General features: G+C 40.1%; 2 protein-coding genes across 6 annotated transcripts in view; both read left to right on the forward strand.

The window, feature by feature from the left end:
* ranbp3a (RAN binding protein 3a) overlaps positions 1-17,150 on the forward strand; it is a 386,526-nt gene that overhangs the window by 364,939 nt on the left and 4,437 nt on the right. The gene's annotated exons all lie outside the window — the stretch shown is intronic.
* Positions 14-15,628, forward strand: klhl26 (kelch-like family member 26). 5 transcript variants are annotated; one of them, XM_051912673.1, is made up of 5 exons: positions 14-110; positions 176-330; positions 462-581; positions 6,095-6,280; positions 13,131-15,628. In XM_051912673.1, the coding sequence occupies exons 3-5, from the start codon at positions 532-534 to the stop codon at positions 14,710-14,712; spliced, it is 1,818 nt and encodes a 605-aa protein (XP_051768633.1). In that variant the 5' UTR covers positions 14-110; positions 176-330; positions 462-531; the 3' UTR covers positions 14,713-15,628. The 5 variants fall into 5 exon arrangements, with proteins under 5 accessions (XP_051768633.1, XP_051768634.1, XP_051768636.1 ...); XM_051912674.1 differs by having other exon boundaries at positions 176-265; XM_051912672.1 differs by having other exon boundaries at positions 55-330.

The raw sequence follows: 17,150 nt of genomic DNA on the forward strand, positions 1-17,150 counted from the left end.
GAAAAGGAAAAAACACGCCCCTTACGTCGAGAACTGCGCTTTTTGACAGCGAAAATTGCGAGAGTGGCTATATGTATGATAAAAACACTGCAGCAAACTCGCCAGGCTAGGTATGAATGCCTTATTCCCCCCATAAAAATGCTTTATTCTGATTAGTTGTGTCATTTATGGGCAGACGTAATATGCGAAGGAGCCTGTGAGTGGTGTGCTCGTGAGCGCGCAGCAGAAACCGCGGGGTCGAGCAGAGGGTGAGAGGCGCGTGCAGGTGAGCTGAACTCTGTCAGCTCCTCCCGGACTGTCCAAGTGTACAGGCCGTACAATATTAATGGGGTAGAAATCATTACTTTCCTTTCTATTGTTCTCAATGTCTCGTAGCAGCCTATGCACTTGAAACTGTAAGTATAATATGGGTTGTTTGTTTTTTTGTCATTGTCATGTGTTGTTCTTCCTATCTTATTAAGATTGAGCATGGTTAGCGGTAATTTGGGCTTCTGCACATGATGACCTTCCTCATCCTCATCCTCGCTGAGCATGGCGGAGTCAGATGGTGTGGAGTTCTCTGTGAATCGAGCTCAAAGCAGGTAGGCATGAATGTAGCGTCAGATGTTGTATGCGATGCGTTTGATGCATGCATAGGGAGATGTTTCTCCAAAATTCAACAGGGTTTAGTGCTAATATTAGGGAAGAAACCAAATTGGTTTTATTCTGCAGACAGTTTTCGGAATATTATTAAAGGTGCACTCTGTAATGTTTTGTTAAAGTTTTATACGTGAAGAAATGAAAAGCACTTTTGAAAAATATCATTACAGTGATTTACCCCAACATTACATGAAGGATTCAGACATAATTTTTCTAGAAAAAGTTGTTTTGTTCTGCACGGAGTGGGTCGCCCTCTCATGGGAGCAGCCATGTTGACATCACATGACCAGCTGTGTAGGAATTCCATTTCATCTGTACCATATTGGTAATCGAGAAATATCAATAGGTTTTTCACATTTGTTGATATCTGTTGGATATAAATTGTAAGTTGTCATTGTGCATGCTCGTTCCCCTATTTTTACGTTTAGATTGCCTTTTAATACTCATTTAAGATTAATCTTTGAAAACGCTAATAATTTATTAAGACGGTTTAATGTAATCTTTAGCAAATATCAAAATTAGTATACATTATTTATACTGTAGGCTACATTAGGGCTGCAACTAACAATTATTTTGATAATCGATTATCTGTTGATTATTTCTTTGATTAATCGATTAAAGGTGCAATATGTAAGATTTTTGCAGTAAAACATCCAAAAACCACTAGGCCAGGGTTATATATTTTGTTCACTTGAGTACTTACAATATCCCAAATGTTTCCAAATATTTGTAAATCGTGAGAAAATTGCAATTTTAACCAAGGCTCCGGGACGTGTGAGGAGTCGCCTGTCAATTGCGTCATACCCGCGTTACCCTCGGTTTCTCGGTTTTATTTAGTAAAAACCATGGAAACACCAGACGCTTTAATATATTACATGTTTTAATAGACAAGGGAACAACTGTTTGGTTACGTTTATAGACAGAAAACTAATTATATATAGCTCAACACGTTTAGTCTTATTGTTTAAATCTAATTTTCTTGCGAGTACCATGCTTTACCATGCCTCAGAGAAAAACACTAATTTGTGAAGTAGCTAACATAGCATAATCAGACGCAGCTTTATTTTTAGTAACAGTAATACAGCATTTCCTCCTTCATACAATATGTTTTAAAATTAATTGCATGCCATTTATCAACACAAGCCATCCAACATTTAATATGATATTCTAAAATCAATCTATCTTACTGCAGTGTGTAACAGTGTCTCACAGCAGCCGCCGAGCGAACGCACAGAGTAACATTATAACATCATTTTCAACACACTAAAATGTATCTAATATGATAAACAGAGCTGTGTTACCTCATACGCTTGATCGGAAAAGCGGAAGTGGCGCCGGCGACTGTGGCATAATAAAAGTTCCGCTGCTTGTGAGGCGTGTGTTGCGCAATCGCTCCAGCGGCCTCGTTCAGCTCCCACAACACTCGGTCCTGCTCTGCTTCATACTACAGTAACGTTAATAATCGCATCCATGAACATGATTTCTTCCCGAGTCCTATCCCGATTGTTTCCACCGGCCGTTGAGGTGAAGACCACATGTCCCAAGATTCCGCACTCAAACTTGGCATCATCAAGCTACGCCTTTGTTTTGAATAGGCCTCTAGCGACCTCTAGCGGACATAAATCTTACATATTGCACCTTTAATCAGATGAAAAATCCCAAAATTAATTTAAAAATTAATTAATTATTTAAAAAAATGCTATTTCACATCCTGCCCAATGTTGTCCTCCAAACAATGTGCAATATAAAGGTTATGAAAACAAATATAGTGAATCATGTATCTATGTAGGCTATTCATTATGTGTAAAAAATGGGTTAAAATATTAACATTACATTATAATCCAGAAAATCAAGTGATTATTTACCATTTAAGCAGACGTTAAAATGACTAAATTAAAAATTATAATAAACAGAAACAAAAGCACAAAATGTCAACTTGTACAAGTTATGAGGAACACACATTCACTCGACTGAACATAGTAATGATTTTACATTTATCGGATACTCCAACAACAGTCCCTTTACTGTTACTGCTCTCATAAAAATACGATTATTTGTGTTAAATGTAGAAACTTAAACCTGGATTCATTTCCAACAAGAAAAATGTGCACTGCTCAAAAAAATTAAAGGAACACTTTTTAATCAGAGAATAGCATCAAGTCAGTTAAACTCCTGGGATATTGATCTGGTCCGTTAAGTAGCAGAGGGGTTGTTAATCAGTTTCAGCTGCTTTGGTGTTAATGAAATTTAACAACAGGTGCACTAGATGGGCAACAATGAGCACGTTTACATGCACACCAGTAAGCTGATAACTCACAAATATCAGCTTATTGAAATAACCAGTTTTCCCTGTTTACATGCACACCAGTAAACCGACAACACAAGTAAACCGTGTTTACACGACTTTATTAATAAAGCGGGTTATTTCAGTGTAGTGACGTCAAAAATAATCATTTTCGCATCTGACTCCGAGTACTTCATATGTTATGTAATTTGTGATGTTAAATAAAGCTTGCAACATGTCAGCGAGAAACTTACAGTTCATATTATTCTCTCATGCAGTTACAGATGCAGCGTTTTGACTGAACCACTTCTACTTCTGCTGCACGAGAGATGAGAACACATTTATACAATTTTCTGGGTTTTGAAAGAGTCAGTGTTTGTGATATATTTTCTTCTTCCTTTCCTGCAAAACGCTCGCTCTGCCCGGATGCGTTTAAATCTGCACGAAGGATGCGTTTCTGTCACGTATCACACATGCGCACTTCAATAAGCCGACAGAAAGCAGGTTAATGTGTTTACATGCCGCGTGAAATCGGGGTAAGAGCCAAAAAACTACCTGTTCCGACCGGTTTATGCTTAAGCCGTTTATGACCTTACTCTGATAAAAGAAAACGGGTTACCGCGTTTACATGATCACAGTTCGTTGTCGGTTTATTAAGCATAAATGGCTTAAGAACGTGCATGTAAACGCGCTCACTGAGACGACCCCCAAAATAGGAATGGATTTACAGGTGGAGGCCACTGATAGCACAGTCTCAAGAGCATGGAGGAGATTCCAGGAGACAGGCAGTTACTCTAGGAGAGCTGGACAGGGCCATAGAAGGTCCTTTACCCATCAGCAGGACCGGTGTCTGCTCCTTTGTGCAAGGAGGAACAGGATGAGCACTGTCAGAGCCCTACAAAATGACCTCCAGCAGGCCACTGGTGTGAATGTCTCTGACCAAACAATCAGAAACAGACTTCATGAGGATGACCTGAGGGCTCGACGTCCTCTAGTGGGCCCTGTGCTCACTGCCCGGCATTGTGGAGCTCGATTGGCATTTGCTATTGAACATCAGAATTGGCAGGTCGGCCACTGGCGCCCTGTGCTTTTCACAGATGAGAGCAGGTTCACCCTGAGCACATGTGACAGACATGAAAGGGTCTGGAGAAGCCGTGGAGATTGTCAGAGCCATTGTCAGACCCTACGCTGGTGCAGTGGGTCCTGGGTTCCTCCTGGTGCACGACAATGCCCGGCCTCATGTGGCGAGAGTATGCAGGCAGTTCCTGGAGGATGAAGGAATTGATACCATTGAATGGCCTCCACGCTCGCCTGACCTAAATTCAATAGAACACCTCTGGGACATTATCTTTCAGTCCATCCGACGAAGCCAGGTTGCACCTCAGACTGTCCAGGAGCTCAGTGCTGCACTGGTCCAGATCTAGGAGGAAATACCCCAGGACACCATCCGTCATCTCATTAGGAGCATACAAACTACTGAGTACCATTTTGAGTTGCTGCAATGAAATTTCAGCAAAATGGACTAGCCTGCTGCATCATTTTTTCACATTGATTTTCGGGGTGTGTTTGAATTCAGTCCTCTGTAGGTTGATAATTTTCATTTCCATCAAACAGTGTGGCATCCTTTCGTTCCTAACACATTACCCAGTCCATATCAGTATAGATATCCAGCATGATATTTTTCCCCATTGAGATCTGATGTGTTTTCAAAGTGTTCCTTTAATTTTTTTGAGCAGTGTATAGTTTAGTCAGAATTATTGCGCTCCTGTTTGATGCACATGCGTGGGACTTTCTGATATTTACAGATAAGGATATAAATTAAGATATTTTTGATGAAATCCGATAGCTCAGTGAGGCCTCCATAGACAGCAATAACACTCCCTTTTTCAATGCAGTTTAAAACAATGCTTTTTAAAACAGTTCATGTGACTACATTGTTTCAACCTTAATATTATAAAGCGACGAGAATACTTTTTGTGCACCAAAAATAACAAAATAGCGACTTTATTCCACAATATCTAGTGATGGGCGATTTCAAAACACTGCTTCATGAAGCTTTGATTCTTTATGAATCTTTTGTTTTGAATCAGTGGTTCGAAGCGTGTATCAAACTGTCAAAGTCACGTGAACTATTGAAGTTTCAAAACACTTATGACATAACGAAGCCTCGTTTACTGAAATCATGTGATTTTTGGTGCTCTGAACCACTGATTCGAAAACAAATGATTCATAAAGATTCGAAGCTTCATGAAGCAGTGTTTTGAAATCGCCCTTCACTGGATATTGTGGAATAAAGTTGTTGTTTTGTTATTTTTGGCGCACAAAAAGTATTCTCCTCACTTTATAATATTAAGGTTGAAACAATGTAGTCACATGAACTGTTTTAAATATGTCTTTAGTAGCTTTCTGGGCATTGAAAAAGGGAGTGTTATTGCTGTCTATGGAGGCCTCACTGAGCCATCAGATTTATCTTAATTTGTGTTCTGAAGATGAACGAAGGTCTTACGGGTGTGGGACGACATGAGGGCGAGTAATTAATGACAGAAATTTCATTTTTGGGTGAACTAACCCTTTAATAGTTTTAATTGGTGGAATAGGTGTAAATATTTATCTGAAGGCTGGACGTAGCTATGCCCGGCGTAAGGCTTTTTACTCACACCTTTTTATTTACGTCCAGATGGTGAAACCAGGCCCCTGGACCACAGTGATGATAGATCAGCATGTGTGTGCGATTCGCGATTCACCACCACAGTCAAAACAAAGAGTATGAGTGAAAAAGATAAAATGTTAAAACATTGTCATATGAGAACATAAAAGTTTTGCAGGACTTTAATTTTATTGTTTAGCTTTTATACATACTACATATACTGACATCGAAAGCACTAATTGTTTTGGTCAAACGACTGCTTGTTGCTTGGTTTTTGCAAGGCCTATGGGTTCTTGATTCAAATAGGTTCTTCATCCATTCTGTTGAATAATTTAAAAGTAAGTGCCATTACAGGGATCATGTTGATGCACCAGTTTAGAAACTGAGACCAATTGGTGGAGCATCAGGATACAGCAAACTCATCAAGCTTCATTCTGAAGTTCTATGGACTGTGTAGCCAGAGACAATGATCAGGGAGTGGTGAGAGATACAATTCCTCGTAAACTGATTCTCTCTTTTTCCAGCATGGCTAACAACAAGAATAGCACGCTCCGTTGTACTTTCTCGGCCCCCAGCCACAGCAACACTCTCCTGAGGGGGTTGTCTGCGTTGCGTGATCAAGGTCAGTTGCTGGATGTGGTTCTGGCCATTGACAACGAGCGCTTTGAGGTTCACAAAGCGGTTTTGGCCTCCTGCAGTGACTACTTCAGGTGAGATATACACTGTTTGTTAGCACCAGCCAACTGAGCTGTAAATGTTTTAACCCAGTCAGTTTGGGTTAAAATTCTTTGAAGTTCAAGTATTAGCATTATAAACACTGAATTAATACCAACATATGAAATTAAGGACATGCATCAGAAAAATTGGGAATGTTGGACAATAAATATATAACAGAATATAACAGCTTGAGAGTAAACTGTTTTTGCAGTGTTGTCTTATAGATAGACTATGTAAATAAAAAACACAGCCACTGTGTCCAAAAGTGGGAATTATGGGATAAAAGACACAGCAATGCATCATGTTCTATAAGATCATTATGTTTAGCATGAACCAGGGGATTAAAACGTATATATATCAGACCTAGTGGAGTAATTTACTATTAGCTATTACTCCACTAGGTCTGAAATATATATTGTACGTTTTAATCCCCTGGATCACGCTACAAACATGATGATCTTAACTTTATTAATTATTAATTTATTAATAATGTAAAGTTGCATAAAATGGAAATACTCAATAAAGTAGGCTAACTACGTTACCTCAGATGTGTAATGGTTGGATTCCACAACTGATAACATAAAACATATACAAGACAATACAACATTTGCTGTAGGTGTCATACAATTTACTGAATTTGAGAAATTTTCTGATTTGGCTGTGAGATTTGCTGATTTTGGGTGCATAAGATGTGATGGATTCTGTTGTCCAGTTGGCATTTTCACCCCAAAATGGCTGCCGTGCTACCGAAGCGCCACCTAGTGGCTGTTACCCAAAAAGCATCAGAGTTTTGCCTCTTGGGTTCTATACTCTTTGCCATCGGTGAACAGCCATTTTTAGGTTTCTCCAAAGATGTTTGATTGGGTTCAAGTTCACGCTTTGGCTGAGTTGTTCATAAGCTGCTCTTGTATTGTCTTTGCTGTGTCCCTAGGGTCATTGTTCTGTTTAAAGGTGTATCTTATGCCCAGTCCGAGTGCTCTAGACCAGATACACAATATTGCCAAAAGTATTGGGACACCCTCCAAATCATTGAATTCAGGTGTTTCAATCACTTCCATGGCCACAGGTGTATAAAATCAAGCACCTAGGCATGCAGACTGCTTCTACAAACATTTGTGAAAGAATGGGTCGCTCTCAGAAGCTCAGTGAATTCAAGCGTGGTACCGTGATAGGTTGCCACCTGTGCAGTAAGTCCATTCGTGAAATTTCCTCACTACTAAATATTCCACAGTCAACTGTTAGTGGTATCATAACAAAGTAGAAGCAATTGGGAACAACAGCAACTCAGCCACGAAGTGGTAGGCCACGTAAAATCACAGAGCGGGGTCAGCGCATGCTGAGGCTCACAGTGTGCAGAAGTCGCCAACTTTCCGCACAGTCAATAGCTACAGACCTCCAAACTTCGTGTGGCCTTCAGATTAGCTCAAGAACAGTGCGTAGAGAGCTTCATGGAATGGGTTTCCATGGCCGAGCAGCTGCATCCAAGCCTTACATAACCAAGTGCAATGTAAAGCGTCGGATGCAGTGGTGTAAAGCACGACAACACTGGACTCTAGAGCAGTGGAGACGTGCTCTCTGGAGTGACCAATCACACTTCTCTGTCTGGCAATCCGATGGATGAGTCTGGGTTTGACGGTTACCAGGAGAACGGCACTTGCCTGACTGCATTGTGCCAAGTGTAAAGTTTGGTGGAGGGGGGATTATGGTGTGGGGTTGTTTTTCAGGGGTTGGGCTTGGACCCTTAGTTCCAGTGAAAGGAACTCTTAATGCTTCAGCATACCAAGACATTTTGGACAATTTCATGCTCCCAACTTTGTGGGAACAGTTTGGGGATGACCCCTTCCTGTTCCAACATGACTGCGCACCAGTGCACAAAGCAAGGTCCATAAAGACATGGATAAGTGAGTTTGGTGTAGAAGAATTTGATTGGCCTGCACAGAGTCCTGACCTCAACCCGACAGAACACCTTTGGGATGAATTAGAGCGGAGACTGTGAGCCAGGCCTTCTCGCCAACATCACTGCCTGACCTCACAAATGTGCTTCTAGATGAATGGTCAAAAATTCCCATAAACACACTCCTAAACCTTGTGGAAAGCCTTCTCAGAAGAGTTGAAGCTGTTATAGCTGCAAAGGGTGGACCAACTCCATATTAAACTCTACGGATTAAGAAGGGGATGTCATTAAAGTTCATGTGCACGTAAAGGCAGGCGTCCCAAAACTTTTGGCAATATAGTGTATCTCAGTATTTTGCTGCATTGAGCTTTCCTTCTGTTCTGACGAGTTCCTTAGTCCTTGCTGCTGAATACCCCCACAGCCATCACTGTGCTATACTGTTTGGATGGTATTGTGCAGGTGATGAGTGGTGTCTGGCATCCATTTGGAGCTAATTTACACAAATTAACTGGTTAAAAAGTACATACACTTGTTTCCAGGGGTCAAATTGTTAAACAAAAATTAGAGGGGGATGTTGTGTCAACGTTACACAATGATAACAAAATTTGTCTAATTCTTAAAACATTTTAAACTTTTTTTTTTTTTTTTTTTTTTTATAGGATTAAAGAGTAGAATAAACATCTACATAGGCATTATTCGTGAAATAAATTATATGACTAGTATTGTATGATTGACTCTCTCTCTGTCTCTCTCTCTCTCTCACAAACACAAACAATCTCTGTGTGGCAAATGACCTAAATGATGCCTTTGGAGAGCACTCATCCTTTCTATTCTAAATTATTGGATGAACAGCCAGAAACTTTGTCAAAAGGGCCGCTTTTGAGCGATTAGCGGCCAGCAGCTTGAGTGTCGAGATATTAGCAGTACAGTCTTGCTGGGGCTTGAATGGTTTCTGTGCAGATTTAAACCGTGGCGTTGGAACACAGCTCATAGCTTGTTTAAAAAAATAAATAAACATGTACATTTTGCTAAAGTATGCATGTGTGCATTATCACCTTGGTGATTGCATTTACTTTCAATAATTCAATACAACTTTGACAATAATTGCTTATTGAATCAATGCACTTTAGCTACGTTCATTGTTCTTTCGAATGTTATGTCGGGAATGTCCTTAGGAGAAAGAAGAAGCGGGGAAAAGATGAAAAAAGAGAACTGGAGGTATAATTTTTTTTTTAAGTAGTGTTTAAACACTAAACAAAAAACTGTCATACCTTCAGTTGTCTTCTTTTTAAAGAACGTCCAAAAATGCACTTGAAATGCTCTTTTGGCCATGAACAGCGCAAAAAAATGACGAAAGCTTGCTTGACCTTGCGCAGCTTGCATTCTACGTCGATGATCACTCACTGAGCTACTGACACTGCCCTGTTGCTATTTTTACCACAATATGACTCCAAATATAATATACGATGCCACATTGTGCAGCTTGGACAACAAGAGAACCGATGCAAGTCTTCACTGCTTTCCTAGCGATAAGAGGAGAAAAGAATGGGAAGTTGTGAAGAATGTGGACGAATAAAACTTCCTAAGGAACCATGTCTTTGTTCTCTCCACTTTAGACCTGATGACTTTGAGGCTTTTAGTAGACCACAGCTACACCAAAACATACAGATGAGAAAGTATCAAGGGCATCTGGGCTAAAGTGGAGAGAACAAAGACGTGGTTCTTTGGGAAGTTTTATTCATCCACATTCATCACAACTTCCCATTCCTTATTCCTCTTATCACTAGTAAAGCAGTGAAGATTTACATCGCTTCTCTTGTGGCCCATCGACTGAAAATTGGCATCATATATTATTGTGTTTCGGTAAAAATAGCAATAGGACAGTCATCGACATAGAACGCACTGTGCATCTAAACAAAATGGCGCTGCCCATTGTCCAAAATATGTCATGGATTTTTTAAATAAAGTAAATCTTTCATGGGCTTTCTACTACATATTTCAGTAAGATATATAATTTATGTTATATTAAGCCATACAAGTCTTAATACCAGGGGTTCACTTTAACACAGTGTGTTGTTACCTAGATGATCAAAGATTTCAAGTTTCAAGTCCCTTTTTTGTCCTAAGCAGTTAACCGTCTACTGTTCTTCAGAAAATTGTCCCGGTCCAGCACATTCATTGGTTGTCCAGTTTCTCTTTCAAATTTGACCCCTGTCCACAGTGACTATGATTTTGAAATTCATCTTTTCACACTTTAACACACTATATTAAGAGCCAGGGGATGTACATTTTTGAACAGGATGATCTGTGTGTTTTTTGTTTGTTTGTCTTTTTGGAAACAAGTAAAGCTTGTCCATATGTAAATGTGCTCAATCGGTCATGAAACTTATCTATCAGCACTGCTAAGTTCTCACTACTGTTTCAGAAGGTTTGAACAAGGTTTTCTCGGTATACTGGAGTGGAGGAGGGAAGAGGGAAGACGACACAACAGTGGCTTCTGATCCAGTCAGTTTGATTTTACGATCATTGAGTTAAAAGCATCAAAGGGACCCACACGCTGTAATTCCCCATTGCATGCAACGAACTGAACAAATATATTATACCTGCTACAAGCCCACAGTATATTACACAAATACACACATATCCTGTTTTAGCTATGATTTAATGCATTAATGAATGCACTGCCATTTTCATTACTTAGTACTCTCCATCGAAAATATGAACATGCTGTTATTTTACGGCCTTTATTTACTAATATAAACTGTTTTATGAGTTATACTCAGAGCTCTAAAGACCAGTTACACTGTGGATAGATTGCATTTGTGTTGTAGACAGTATTTATGGAAGAGAATGTATGCCAATCATTAAAAACGATGGCCAGGAGGAAAGCAAACGCCTTCAAACTCTTACATCACGGAAACAAACACTCACTTGCGATCAATGAATGCGTCTCTCAACTATTGTACAGGATCTCAGTTTGAATTGTTGTAGAAAAGCACTACATGAATAACATGACACCAACTTCAAATAGGATGAGGCCATACAGTCTTATGACACGGATAACTCATTGATGCACTATAGTGTGTGAGAACGTCACATCCTTTCACTTAGATTTTAAACCCAGAAAATGAAAACGGCACAAAAAATAATCTTAATTTTTTCTTCTACAATTAAATTTAACAGACACTAGCATTGTCTTCTTTGATGTTCAACACAAACGTATCTGTTATCATCTCAGAAAATGTATCACCCTTCAAAAATAAAAAGCACTGAAACAGCAGAGACATCTTGAACACACAAATGGAAGAACACAGCTTGTTAGTCAAGTTTATGTTGTTGTTGTTTTGGTTCAAGGTTTAGAAATTGAATTATGATTATTATTATTTTTAATGCCTACTTAGAAAATGAACGGGAAAAATATTTCCAGAACTAAGACTCCCAAAAAAAAAAATGTGAGCAGTCACAGGTCCTTGAAATCCTTGAAAGTTTGTGAATCTGAAAAAAGGCCCTGGAAAGTTTTTGAAAATAAACAGGTCCTTGAAAGTGCTTGAATTTATTTTGTGCTAGAAGTTTTCTGGAAAAAATTCCAAATTATTCCCTCCGGTCCGCTAATGTGTTGTTTCGCCAACACTTCGTGGCCTATGCATACTTGCTTGATTTACGCACATTGACGTGTTACGTTAAGTGTTTCCCGCGCGAGGTACTTTGTTGTATGTTGCCATGACGTTCACGTGCGCACAAAACTACTACGATGGTACCTCGACATTTCACAGATGTAAACCCACGAGGCAAGAAAAACTTAAAAGCATATTCATATATCTTAAAACTTAAGGTTACGTGAGCCTAAGCTCTTCAATAAAATCCATGCAAAAGTTAATATCAGATCATTTTAGAATACAGTATAGGATGTACCGAATATTCTTCAGTTTTATGCAAAATAGAAATGACAAATAGAATATCAGATCTCATGTCATATGGCCAAAAATAAATGCAAAAAAGTTGTTTGACACATGAAAACTGTAACAAGGTAACACGATGTAACCTTGAAATGTGTCCCCACATTAAGGCCCCGTTTACACTAGTGTGTTTTTGTTTTACAATGGCATTTTAAAATGAAAACGATCCTTGTCTACACTGCCGTTTCCACAGCATTTCAGAAACGATCTCCATCTACACTACACGGCCGAAAAACCCATGTCACATGACTGTTCATGCACACTGGACATGTGCGTACAAGTGTAAACAGTTGCCTCTTACGCATGTAGGCAGCTGAGGTATTAAAAATGCTGAGTTTCGCTGCTAAAAATGACAACAAAGCCAGCAAAGATTGCAGTTCAGTCTCTATGTTGTTTACACGTATTAAAAAAGTCTCCGTTTTCGAACCTCGAAAGCGGAGACTTTCGAAAACACTGCAGACCCCGTTTTAGTTTGAAAATGCCGGGGTTGCGTTTCACTATAAACGGAGACTTTTGAAAATGATGATATGGCTGCCCACGTCTGCTCTGCGTATCCTTGACTTTTTTAAGACTCAGCTTTTTTTAATATTTTTAAGGATACGCAGAGCGGACGTGGGCAGCCATGTCATCATTTTAAAAAGTCTCCGTTTTGGTCCGTTTATAGCGAAACGCAACCCCGGCATTTTCAAACTAAAACGGGGTCTGCAGTGTTTTCGAAAGTCTCCGTTTTCAAGGTTCGAAAACGTCGGCGTAGTGTAAACGACAGGCGTAACCATAGCAAAACTTATGCGTTTTAAAACGAAAACGCACTAGTGTAAATGGGGCCGAAGTCTTTGAACTTGAGGGTATTGGACCTGGAAAGTCCTTGAAAGGTCCTTGAATTTGAAGTTAACCAAGGTGTGGGAACCCTGTTTCAGGTTAGCTTATATGAGCAGATTCTTTCTTCACAATTTGAACAGAGGTGTAAAATCTTTTTCTTCTTGATCCACACAGAGCCATGTTTACTGGAGGAATGAAGGAGTCAAACCAAAACACCATAGAGCTAAAAGGTCTTTCAGCTAGAGGACTGAAGCACATAATTGATTTTGCCTACAGTTCTGAGGTCACTTTGGACTTGGACTGCATTCAGGATGTTCTTGGTGCAGCTGTCTTCCTGCAGATGGTGCCTGTGGTGGAGCTTTGTGAGGAGTTCCTGAAATCAGCCATGAGTGTTGAGACTTGTCTAAACATTGGCCAGATGGCCACCACATTCAGCCTCTCATCCCTTAAACAGTCAGTCGATGCATACACGTTCCGTCACTTCCTGCAGATAGCTCAGGAGGATGACTTTCTTCACATTCCAATGGAACGACTGGTTTTCTTCCTTCAGAGCAACAAGTTGAAGAACTGTAGTGAGATCGACTTGTTCCATGCGGCGATCCGCTGGCTGCAGCATGATGCATCCAGACGAGCTGCGGCCAGCGAAGTGCTCTGCCACGTGCGCTTCCCGCTAATGCGATCGTCTGAGCTTGTGGACAGTGTCCAAACTGTCGACATCATGGTTGAGGATGTGCAGTGTCGACACTTTCTCCTAGAGGCCTTCAATTATCAGATCCTTCCGTTCCGACAGCACGAAATGCAGTCACCTCGGACTTCCATTCGCTCCGACGTCACATCGCTAATTACTTTCGGTGGAACACCCTACACCGACAATGATCGCACTGTGAGCAGCAAAGTTTACTACCTGCCTGACATCACGGTGCGACAGTTCAAAGAGTTGACCGAATTGGAGATGGGATGCAGCCACGCTTGTGTGTCGGTTCTCGACAATTTTGTGTACGTCGTGGGTGGGCAGCATTTGCAGTATCGCAGTGGAGAGGGCGCAGTTGACATCTGCTTTCGCTATGACCCCCATCTGAACCAGTGGCTTCGAATCCAACCCATGCAGGAGAGCCGCATTCAGTTTCAGCTCAACGTACTGCAAGGACAACTTTATGCTACAGGGGGACGCAACAGGTCTGGCAGCTTGTCCTCTGTGGAGTGCTATTGTCCAAGGAAAAATGAGTGGACTTATGTGGATTCCCTGAAGAGGAGAATCTGGGGTCATGCTGGAGCTACATGTGGAGAGAAACTCTACATCTCTGGAGGTTATGGGGTGTCTGTGGAGGATAAGAAGACTCTTCATTGCTATGATCCAGCCTTGGATCAGTGGGATTTCAAGTGTCCCATGAACGAGCCGAGAGTCCTGCATGCTATGATCAGTGTAAACAACCGTATTTATGCTCTCGGTGGCAGAATGGACCATGTGGACCGCTGCTTTGATGTTCTAGCTGTAGAGTATTACATTCCAGAGACCGATCAGTGGACAACAGTCAGTCCAATGCGTGCTGGTCAGTCGGAGGCTGGCTGCTGCTTGCTGGATAAAAAGATCTATATAGTTGGAGGATACAACTGGCACCTAAATAACGTCACAAGTATTGTGCAAGTTTATAATACAGAGACGGATGAGTGGGAAAGAGATCTTCATTTTCCAGAATCTTTTGCAGGAATAGCTTGTACACCTATCATACTTCCCCAAACAACCACCCAGCGCTAAGCACATATTCTTACATTTGCTGCTTAAGGTTTTGTGTCCACGCAGACAGCAGTAAAATGAATGGTATATTTGGCTTGCTCTCATTGAAAAGGGACGGTGTTACGTCTTCGTTTTCCAAGCATGAATGATTTAAGGCCTGTTCACATCGGTGTGAGTGAATGACATGAAAGCACAAATTTTCCTGATGAGCTTTTTGAGAATGTGAAGCATCTTTCTACACACTTCTCAAGCAGAAACATTGTCTTCGGCCCTTCTTGTAGATTGCCCCATTTCATACTAATGAGGGTTTCTTACAAGTGCCTGTGGGATTTGCATTGACGACAGACTTGAATGGACCAACAACACTGGGGCAGTATCATGGCCTGCTCTCACTGGTTTTTACAACAAAACCAATTAGTCTGATTTGAATTTCGGCCATTTACTGAGAAAAAAAAAAAAAGGAATGAATTGTTCGGCATAGCAATTTGGACTTGTTGTATAGTAGAATAGGCCTTTGCTCTTTGTTCATCTAATTTAGACATGATTTGATTATATTTCACTGGGTAAAAATGTTTTAACCTACCTACACTTTTGTTTTATTTTACAAACTAAGCAAGCACATTTCATTACGCACTTTAATGTTCAATCGGTGATTTAATGATTTAAATGGTGCATTCTTTGAACATGTTTTTACAAGGTATATACAGTATGTCAAGTGACTGGATCATGTACATGGAACTACAGCACAATTTTTTTTTTTTGTCATACCGTGTTGTCCTGTTGTAATTTAAATGTGTGAAGAAGAAAAAAAACACTACGTTCTATAAACTACCTATGGTGTTTATTTGTGCATTTGATGATGTGTTTATGATTATATTTGGGGTTTTTTTTTCAAAGTTGATTGTATAATATAAATCCTAAATTGATTTAATATTAATATGATTATATTTGTTAGTTTTTTCTAAATGTTAGAAAAAGTGAGTCTCATTCACTAATAATTGCGTGAATTATTTTGTATTTGTACACAGGAGAAACACGTACACATAAATTTGTTCTAAAAACTTTCACACCAAGAACGATAACTATAAAGATAACGATAAAGATATAAAAATCGTTCTAAGTATAAAAGAATAGCACTGTCCACACCACAGCTATAACGATAACGATATAGAGAAACGATATCATTGGGATCACTTTTTTTTCAGCTGTTGAACGATAAAACACTGACAGCCAATCAGAATCCATTCGCATTTAAGGGCTCGCACATTTAAAATGGCGGACGAGTTAATCGCCGAGGTCCAGAAAAAGCCACCACTGTTTGACAAGTCAAACCCCCTTTTCAAGGATACTTGACAGAAAATGTATATTTGTAAAACAATCGGCCATACCCTCGGAATAAATGGTGAGAAGTATTAACGATCAGCTCATTATGCCAGGCTAGCAAACAGTGTAAAATAAAATTATTTCAGGTATCCAGCGCTAGTTTCAACAACATGTCTATCTTCTTTTGAAGTTGCAGTGAAAAAGACTTTTATTCCACTATATTGACTTCGTCAGCTAAATTCACTGTTAGATTATTAGATCGATTACACTAGCTATTCACTCGAAACAGCATGCTGAGAACATCTGCTGGTTAAAGCGTGTAAATGCAACAGCAAAACATGTACAGACTTTGAAACAGCAGCGTGTGAGCTTAGAGTTATCGTTCGTTGGTGTGGATGCAAATATAGTTCTCGTTCTTGTTGTGAACGGGCCTTTAATCTCGTTTTAATGTTAGTGAATTTGGAGTTTTCTAAATGAGCAGGCCGTGTGCACGAGGTTAGTCATTTGCATAAAACACGCCCAAACTATCTACATATAAGGGCTTTCCACGCAACCTTTCCTTCCAGCCTTTTGTCATTCTCAGCAAACGCGCTCTCGCCAGATCCTCGAGCAATGCCAAGTGTGTCATTCTCAAAACCAGTTCAAACACAATAAACACCTTTTATACCAGGGATGTCCCAAGAAGTTCAAACGGACATGCAGTTTCTCAATGGTGTACCAGTAAACTGTGAGTGACGACAATTTTGATAACTGCGCTGCTATTTCTGTTGTGTATGAGAAACTTTAAACAAGCTAAAATCAGAACAGTGCTACTCGTTTAAACTGTGCCGCATGGACCATAGATTAGCTCTGCAAAAAGACAGCGCAAGCTCAGAACAAATGCATTTTACTCGGTGATTGGTTTCGATCACGTGACCACTAAACAGCGCAGTGAGATCTAGTGAGAAGTGACAGATGCTATGTCCAAATATGATCTGCGGTCTTTGCACTGCACTTGTCTACTTAAGCCGTGTTTCCACCGATATTACTTGGAACAATTTGTACCAGGAACTTTTGAAAAAGTACTACCTAGCGAGCAGGTACTTTCAGAGGGGGAATTTTTTTACCCAGAACTTCATTTAGACCCTGGTTCCTAC

This window comes from Ctenopharyngodon idella, chromosome 11, assembly GCF_019924925.1.
Source record: "Ctenopharyngodon idella isolate HZGC_01 chromosome 11, HZGC01, whole genome shotgun sequence".
NCBI classification, from domain to species: domain Eukaryota; kingdom Metazoa; phylum Chordata; class Actinopteri; order Cypriniformes; family Xenocyprididae; genus Ctenopharyngodon; species Ctenopharyngodon idella.

Excerpts from the sequence above, each read along its gene's own strand:
- klhl26 (XM_051912673.1), top strand. The coding sequence starts at position 532 with ATGGCGGAGTCAGATGGTGTGGAGTTCTCTGTGAATCGAGCTCAAAGC. Across the intron at positions 582-6,094 it reads GTGAATCGAGCTCAAAGCAG|CATGGCTAACAACAAGAATA; the intron begins GTAGGCATGAAT and ends CTCTTTTTCCAG. Across the intron at positions 6,281-13,130 it reads TCCTGCAGTGACTACTTCAG|AGCCATGTTTACTGGAGGAA; the intron begins GTGAGATATACA and ends TGATCCACACAG.